At 34.7% G+C, this 9,428-nt stretch overlaps 1 protein-coding gene across 1 annotated transcript; it reads left to right on the plus strand.

Moving 5' to 3' along the window:
- Nucleotides 1-769: 769 nt before the first annotated feature.
- On the plus strand, nt 770-9,025 carry LOC108377473 (fatty-acid amide hydrolase 2-like). The gene is made up of 8 exons (XM_017633738.1): nt 770-972; nt 4,420-4,699; nt 4,775-4,997; nt 7,142-7,359; nt 7,455-7,745; nt 7,807-7,932; nt 8,015-8,275; nt 8,344-9,025. Exons 2-8 carry the CDS (start codon nt 4,529-4,531, stop codon nt 8,632-8,634), a joined length of 1,581 nt encoding a protein of 526 aa, XP_017489227.1. The 5' UTR covers nt 770-972; nt 4,420-4,528; the 3' UTR covers nt 8,635-9,025.
- Nucleotides 9,026-9,428: the final 403 nt, after the last annotated feature.

Here is a 9,428-nt window from a genome sequence, read left to right on the forward strand (position 1 = left end):
GAATATTCATCATAATTTTATGTTTTGAAGACCTCTGAAGGGAAATAATCGCATTCGATCAAAAAATATTTGTTTTTAACGATTTTATAACAATTCTAAACTTCAAATCACCGACGGCATGGATAAATTTATATTGACTGATTTCCAAATAAAAAAAAAATAGTGTCTCCATATTTCTGATATTCTTCGGTTACCGGGGGGTACCAGCAAGAAAATTCAAAAAAGTAGATTTTCTTTTGTATTTTTGGCCCACCCTTATATACATTCTTATGTATATACATGTATGTACATAGGAACAACATTGCTGGAAATGATAGTCATTGTAAACCGCATTCAGTAAATGATTTCACTACTGCTTCCACCAAATGTACATATGAAGAGAGGGTACCAGTGTAAGCGAGCTCAGCGAATGAACTTTGCCTTTGAATATGTTTAAATCATATCAAAAATCACTACTCTCACTTGGCTGGGTGCTCGTCATCGTAATCGCACTAAATTTGCAATTTCAAATACCTTAATCCGAGTATTCTTATATGTACATATATGTATGTATGTATATGTTCATGTCTATAGTATGTACATATATATGATCGGACGGATATACATATGTACATAAGTTTATATCTGTCCGATTAAATGTTGTGTGTTGGCGCAGCTGGTGCTAGGCTTAATCGATTGCACCTTAGTACCTGACGCGCGCTAAATGTGGGAAGAACAACGGCTCGGAAAAAAGTTCAAATCGCTTACGAACTAAGTTTTAAAAGATTTATAGAAATTCCAACGGGCAGATTTTATAGAAGCGGCATCTGAAAAAGTTGATCACCACAACTGCATTAATTTCATACAATTCTTGCCTTTTTTTACTAGCATATACATACTTAGGCTAAACCTAAGATCTGTGCGCATGCCGTATGTTGCTTGCGGAAGCAATTAATAATTGAACTGTCGTCCTATATTCGAAAAACTCTTTCGGTAACAATTTTACAAGTGCAAAATCGAAATAGTTTTAATGGAATCTAATGTTCACAATTCACTGGAGTCCTTATTTTTGAAACAATATGATTATTTTTTTTTATGAAAGCTTACACATTTCATAAAAGGCCCGATGAGACGGATTTTCGATTTCGTATTTTTTAACCGACTTCAAAAATAGGAGAAGGTTATCAATTCATTGAAATATTTTTTTTTTATGTTACGTTATGTTACCGTATAACTTTCGACCACGTTGATCGATTTCTATTCGTTTTTTTTTTTAAGGAAATGTTTTACCTCAGACGTTGTCCCATACTAATTTGGTTTAGATTGGATTATTCTATCATGAAGAAATTAACGATAATCTTTAATTTTTATATGAGAATTGAAGTCGATTTTATTTTTTGCTTGAAAATTACTTGTTTATATCAAATTTTTTAGTGAAAAGTACAGAAAAAGTAGCAATATTGAAGAACAAAAACTAGTTGAAAATAATTGCAGTTCTCCTGAAGCGAAAAAAAAATCGCAAGCAAAATCGAAATATGTCAAAAAAAATCGCGAAAATTTATTTCTTTAATCTGTATAAAATTTTTAGTTATACAGATTTGCAGATCATTAAATCTTGGTACTCGATTAGATTACATTTAGAGAAGAGAGCAGATCATATAGTTGCCGCGACCGAAACGATCTACTGTAACAAACCTCTATTCATCTTTGATCCACATAGTGCTAAGAAACCTCGCGAGATCCTTTGGCTGAATGCCATTTGGGTCGTGTGCTTCTAGGTACGGTGATCCTAGGAAGCGAAGGGTGATCCTGGTGAGAGCTTCACAGTGGCTCATAATGTGCTCTGCTGTTTCCAGTTTTTCGTTGCACAACCTACACTGGTCAGAGAGTTAACAACTCCAATGTTTGGCAAGTTTTCAATTACCCTGCTGTGGAAGGTAAGGAAGGCAGTTACTGGAGGCGATTAGTATTAACAACTGAAGACAGTCCCACACCAGCTTTGAGGTTCGATTGAATATAGATGTGTTTTTTTGGTTGCCCCACTTTCTACATACTGCCTCAGACATAGTTCAATAGCGTAAACCTCGGCTTGAAATACAGAGTTATCTTGCCTCATGCTTGTGAAAAGCCATCTGGGTTGTATGCCGTAGACTTTTGCTCCGACGCCGTGGTCAGTCTTGGAGCCATCAGTATAGTTACCAGATGTGGCTGTACTACCGGGATTTAGGTCGTTCGTTACTGCAGTTGTTTCTGTCGCCGAAAAAGACCTTGAAGTTTTGTGTGAAGTTAAATCTCGGAATACACATATTTTAAATCCCAAAAAGTCCCACCTTGCGGCCAGGCCTGGGGGCCCGTGATTTTCAGCCCGAGCTTTCTCTCGACGGCTCTGCATACATACCCCTTGCCAGTTTACTGGCTCTTGTCATCAAGGATAACTCCTAGATATTTTACCTCTTTGGAGAAGTGTATCTTTTTACCTTGAATAAATGATTCTACTAATTTGTCCCTTTTTCTTTTCCTGTAGGAAATGACTATTCTGGTATTCTTGGGGTTTACGTTTAACCCATTGCTACTGCACCGATTTGCGACTATGTTCAGAGCATTCTGTAAGAGTTTGGAGATAGTGTCTTCGAACATGCCTCTAATTAGTATAACAATATCATCCGCATAACACAGGAATTTTAGTACAATAAAGAGCAGTTTTCCAGTGGCTAAAGATTCGCGTGGAAAAAAAGCTCTTAAAAATCAACTCGATCTCTTAGCCACTTAAAACTTGCACTTTAATAAAATCTAATGATCTATTAATCTGCACACCTTAAATTATTAAAACAATTAATAAGAAATATTCAACCACTTTATTGGGCTTGAGGCCGTTAATAAAGAACATTTTTGTGGAAAAGCTCAATAAAATTGTTGAATATAATTGTTATAGGGCCATAAATAACCAAAAAAAAAATAGAAAGAAAATTTTATTTTGGTGAAATTTTAATTATTTTCAACAATTTTTTATTATGTAACATTAATTAACTGGAACAGGAGAATCGAGTTTCTTCAAAATTGCTACTTTTACTGCACTGTGCCTCTGGAAAATCAAAAATCGAGCTCACCTGGTCTCTTGCAAATTTTATAAGCCTGAACATTTTTGCACTCACTTCTCAGTCTCAAACACAGTATACAGCTTATTTGAAAATTAATACATGAAATATTGTGAATGTATAGGATTTTTTTGTCATTAGCCCATAGGCAACGACTGATGTAAGAGTACCCACAAATGTTTGTTGATATATTTGTAATGTAAATTTGAACAGCAAAATTCGTAAAAAAATAATAAAATAAAAATATTTAATTAATTAAATTAAGTTAATTAAATTATTAAAAAAATAACTCTAGTAGATAAAAAAAATTAAAAATAGAAATAATCTCATTACCGGTGAGTAGGATTACACTGGAACAAATTAAAGCTTTAATTTTTAGTTGTTGAGTTTTTTCTTCCGTTAATTAAATTAATTAAAAAAAGTTAAAATAAAAAATAGTAAGAATTATAAAAATATTTGAAATAAAAAAATAATAAATAAAAAATGGGCAGTTATATTCATGCAGGCTAATAACAGGTTAAATTTTGAAAGATCTCTTAAAATCCATTTATTTGTTTTAGTCAAATTAAATGCATTTTTTAAAAAACTTTGACGCAAAAACCACCACCTAATTTTTTTTTATAAAATTCTTAATTTGATTTCCTCAATTAATATAAATTTAATAATATCATATAATATATCATATAATATAATAAACCTAATTGTAACTTTTTAGAAAGGTGGCAACGCCTCTCCAAAATATATTTTTTAATCCCTTCAAACAGGTTTTGTTTTACTATAGAAATTTAAGTATGCTGTGAAGCCTTTGAATAATTATAAATTTTCATATATCTGGCAACCCTGTTTTTTTAAATTTTTCCCCTACACCTGGTACATTTCGATAAATCTCACGGATTTTGATACTTTGGATAACAAGCTATATATAAAACAATTTTTCCGATTTTTCCACTTTTAAATAAACAAGCAACAATTTTGGCCACTTTTTCAGTCTTCTCTCACACTGTGTATTATAATAATTTATTTAACTTATTCGATAATTTGAATTTAATTTAATATGTTTTTTGTTATTTGTAACCTTATTACAATTATATTCAACAATTTTATCGGGTTTGAGGCCGTTTTCCAGAAAAAGTTTCATTAAAAATGGCCTCGTTAGATATTGAACTACAGCCGGATTCTGAGCTATATTCAAAATTTCTAGCTCAACGAGAATTCGATAAAAAATCTATTGCAAAGTTAGTACTGAAATCTGGATGAAAGCGAGCTGATATAAACGTGATAGAAATCCATCGATACTTCTAATCTAGTTAAAAAATCTATTAAAAATCGATTTTTCTTTTTGTAGATAGAATTGTGGGTTTTCTAATGTATGAGATTTAAAGCGATATCTCGACTAGGTATCGCATTTCTTGCTCAATTTGTTGAAGAAAAGGATACTTGCCAAAATTTAGAACATGCTCATAATAGTACGGACCATCATGGCCATTGGCAATGTTATTTGTTTTATTACAAATACACTCGTCAATTGGTTTCTACCTCACAAACGACCAACTTACCCGCCAATAGAGGATGAACTGCTACTGAAATCTGTGGGCGAACTTGTATTAGAGCTGCGGCAGAAAAAGGTATATAAAAAAATATATGAATATTAATAGCAAAGTATAAGTACATTTCTATGTACCGGTATGAAAAATCTTCAGATTACTTCCCATCAGCTGGTGCAAGCGTATATCATACGCATTCAGGCCGTCAACCCTAGTCTGAATGCAGTGCTTGAGAATCGTTTTGAGCATGCGCTTAAGGATGCAAAGCATGCGGATAGCCTCATTTCCAAGGCGAACAACGAGCAGTTAGTTGCACTCTTTGCACGCTACCCATTGCTGGGTATACCATTTACGGTAAAGGAGTCGGTTGGGCTGAAAGGTAAAGTAAATACATACTTAATTGAAATTTAATTGATATATATACTTACATATATTAACTTAAAGTAAATATAACTGGTTTCTCTTATTGTCTTAATTTGATATTGGTACGCATATTTACTAAGAGTCTGATGCACGTGCATGTCTTACGTATGCTACATTTATATTTGCAAAACATACATATGTATCTACGTACATATATGTAACAGCTATACGTACACTGGACCCTCTGGGTCGATTGATCTAAGTCATTAAACGACAGCGAGCGATTTTTTCATCGTTCTTTTCTTACAATTTCACAGGCAAAGAAATAACTGAACCGAATTTTTAATTTATTTTTCTACAACATTTGCATACAGAGTGGGAAATTTATAAATCACTCGTAACAATTGGTTTGTTTCGTCCTATAGCAAATACTGATCAATTGAAAAATTTTTGAACATTTTGAATTTTGAAAAGAGAGCTGGGCTGGAGTTCTTAACACAACACAACCGTCTAATAGGCCTGTTAAATGAGCTTCGCGTGTAAGCGGTTACCTAACGCACAGCATTACATACGTAAAAGTTTGTTGGTTTTTGATTTCTACGTAAAAATGGTATAGCAGTGCATGCACTGCCAAGTATACATAACAGAGCCTTTAGGGTCGCCTAATCAGATGTTTTCATTGTCCATGCTTCAGCGCCATACACCAGAACGGGCCTTATGAGTACGGTGACCATCCCTAATTCATTTCAAAGGACAGTCCTTTTTCTTAAAGGGCTGCCTTTTGACTTTAATTATTTTTCTAAATCAATCAAATGTGTTCTTTATTTTAAAATTTGTTCTTTAAAAGTACATTTTTTCGATACGATATCAAACATTAATGAATTTCTCGAGGCAACTACATTCACCATTGTTATTAAGTAATCTAGTCAAAAATATTTGATATTCGACTCGTAGTTCTTGGCGTTAGGGTTTCGCCATACCTTAGGTAAGTTAAGTTAACAGCCACTCTGTATAAGGAATGTTAAGAGTCACACTTCAGTCCCGAGACCCACTTTGAAATCACTAAGGTGACCTATTAATTCCGTATTAAGGAAAAGCTAGGACCGTGACAGGGAAAGTGTTCGATGCTCTTTACCTTCTCCTCATACCTGCAGCTATGGTAGAAATCACTAGAGGGGATGCCTTTAAGCTTTTCGTGTATTTCCATTGAACAGTGTCCGTTGATAAAACCAACCTCTAAGCTAGTGGAGAGGCGATCGAGGGGAACTAGAGACCCAAATCCGTTTCCACAAATTCTGGTTGTTTTGTTAAATAAAAACAAATCTTCGTTTGAAGAATTGACGGAATTTAGGGCAGAATTGAACGACTACGGATTGACTAGTTCCCAAGTAATATTTCTGCGTCTGGGAAGCCAGATTAAATTCATCGAATTTAGAAAAAAAAATCCTTGAATTGCCACTTTGGAAGAGCTGTTGTTGCGCTCTAGTTGGTTTTCAGAATATTTAATGATGAAGTATTTTATTCCATGAACAGAGTTCCTATCATAGTACGTTTTCTGACAATGGAAGAATCGGCATTTTCCCAGACGACGTCTTTCTCCATTTGCTTTTCGATTTTAGTACAAAATCACTGTATCCATTCTCTCGAGTCGGAAATATATGTGAAAATAGTACACAGAAATAACACAGAATTGTAAATTCATTTAAGTATTTGACTAATTCGTTGAAATTCTAAACGAGTTTTTATTTTGTGATGTAATGTGGAACGATTTTCCGTCATCCCTTGTCAAATTTGGTTTGGAGACAAACCGGTTTCGGCGTTGTGCCATCTTCAGTGTCATTTTTCGTTCGTTATTTTGTGCCGCATTACTTTACACTGAAGGAAAAAAATATTTATAATTACAAAAAAAAACGGGATAAATTAAAAAAATACGCATACGAAAGAGCACCAACCCAACTCCTAATAAATTTTAGTATACAGATTTTAATATGTGCCATTGTGCACTTCACAGATGCTTTTTCGGAATTAAGAAGTTAAGTTAAGTTAAGAAGTGTAGTTCTTATCACCCTAAATTTAGCAACGCGTTACTTTTCTTTATGCAATTTGCGATTGGTCCGTCTTTTTGCTCCAATAACCATGCAACAATTTCTTTATTTGTAGGACTTTCATTCGTGGTCGGAAACATTTATCGCAAAAATATTAAATGTGAACATGACAGTAAAGTTGTGGAACGACTGCGATCTGCCGGTTGCATACCACTTTTAGTGTCAGCGAGTCCAGAGTTCTGCATGAGCTACGAGACAAACACCAAAATGAATGGAAAATGTCGCAATCCTTATGACCTGAACAGAGTGTCTGGTGGCTCATCTGGCGGAGAGGTATTTATTTATCTTAAAATAATATACATAAATATTTAGCGCAATTTTTTCTTTTTGAATATTTGAATTGTATTTATTTCAATATCTTTTTACAGGGTGCTCTAAATGGCGCCGGCGCTACCCCGTTCGGTCTCGCATCAGATATCGGCGGATCCATACGTTTACCTGCTATGTTTTGCGGTGTATTCGGTCATAAAGCGACCGGTGGATTGCTTTCGGTTGAGGGCAGCTTCCCCTACACAGATGATCCGGTATTCCCGCAATATCTGACGACGGGACCAATAACACGGTTTGCCAAAGATTTGCCCATACTTTTGCAAGTAATGGCCGGCGAAAATATAGAGAAATTGAAATTTAATGAACCAGTACAGCTAAAGGACATTAAAGTAAGGATTTTTACTTGAGAATTTAATGTGAATATATAAAATTTATAGATTTCATTTGCAGATATACTACACTTACGGTTTCAACGGTTGTGCTGCACTTGTGCACCCACCCACTGAATTCGATATACAATTGGCCATAACAAAGGCAGTCAAGTGCTTCGAAAAAGGAGGGCTCACCACAGCAAAGGCGAGTTATATATATTTTAGATTTTGAACAAAATATGAAGTGAAACCAGTTGCATATAGAATTAATAGTATATTACCTACAGGTGAAATTGGATAAATTTGCTCACGCCAGAGAAATCGGTTTAGGCGCCCTCTCAGCAATTCGCGGCATACCGAGCGTAACAACTCAAAATACACCAAAAATAAGAACTTTAATTTGGCAATTGTTGCTTTCGCTTATCGGAAAGTCAGTGCATAATCGTGACGCTTTATTTATGGAGTGGATGCGATTGAAGAAAGTGTATATGTCTACGGAGGAATTGGAAGAACTTCGCATTGAAGGCGAAGCACTAAAAGAGGAACTAGTAGTGTGTATTGTATTTTAAAAAAAAAATATATTTTTAATTGGTTAATTTTATTATTTATCTTGCAGCAAATGCTCGGCAACAATGGCGTGCTTTTCTTGCCCACCTTTCCCACATCAACTTTCGCCTTTAACACAGGCACGTTGAATTTAGTGGGCGTAGGTCTCATGCTACTGTTCAACATACTTGGCCTACCAGCAACACATGTCAACATGGGCCTGAATAAGCGAGGTCTACCAATTGGCTTCCAGGTTGTTGCTGCACCGTATCAAGATAAACTATGCCTACAAATCGCTGCGGAGTTGGAGGGCGCCTTTGGCGGTTGGGTACCACCGCTGCCGAATGACATAAAAACATAGCGTAAACAAACTGCTTACATTTTTTGTTTAGAACAGAGTTGTCCAGAAGAAGCTTTTACTCTGTACAAATCTAAAGCAAAAAAAAAGCTCTGCGTGTGTGCTTAGGCTAGGAATAAGTTTAGAAAGCTTTATACCTACAGTGGTGCTCACCTAAGTATCATAATTTTATTTTTTACAATATTCACAATGTTTTACGTGATACATTTTTTTCGTAAATTTTTTTTATAAAATTATAGTAAATTCTCCATATAAGTCAAAGTCTAAAACTTTGTATACAGTTCAAAAATAAATTCATCAAACTTTTCAACTCTTTTTCAGATTCTTTTTAAAAACTTATTGGGTATGCAGTTTTGTAGGCTATTAAATTTTAGTATAGTAATGTGCAGGTTTGAAAGTTTTCCGAATTTTCAAACTTGCAACCTTATTATACTACAAGTAATTTTCAAACAAACAAGTAACTTTTAAAAAACAAAACCGACTTCAATTCTCATATATATATATATATATATATACATATATATTATTATCCAATGATCGGATCGAAACCAGATTTGTATGGACCACCTCGGCGATACTACTAGCCGTGGGTAACACAGTGCGGCGCCGCGCCATTGCGCTGATACCGAGTGCTGAGTTACTGGCGCCGATAAAAATTGTCACAACTCAGTGACGCAATGGCGCCAGCAACACCGGAACACTGACANTTACCCGCGGTCCTTCTGAATGTGAAAATTATGTGTTTGTTGTATTTTTGGGTTTTGAACTTGGGCATACTTGAGTTGTTTTTGCCCAAC

The sequence above is a fragment of the Rhagoletis zephyria genome, unplaced genomic scaffold (genome assembly GCF_001687245.7).
Source record: "Rhagoletis zephyria isolate East Lansing unplaced genomic scaffold, Rhagoletis_zephyria_1.1 Rzeph_scaffold_12151, whole genome shotgun sequence".
Taxonomy (NCBI): Eukaryota; Metazoa; Arthropoda; class Insecta; order Diptera; family Tephritidae; genus Rhagoletis; species Rhagoletis zephyria.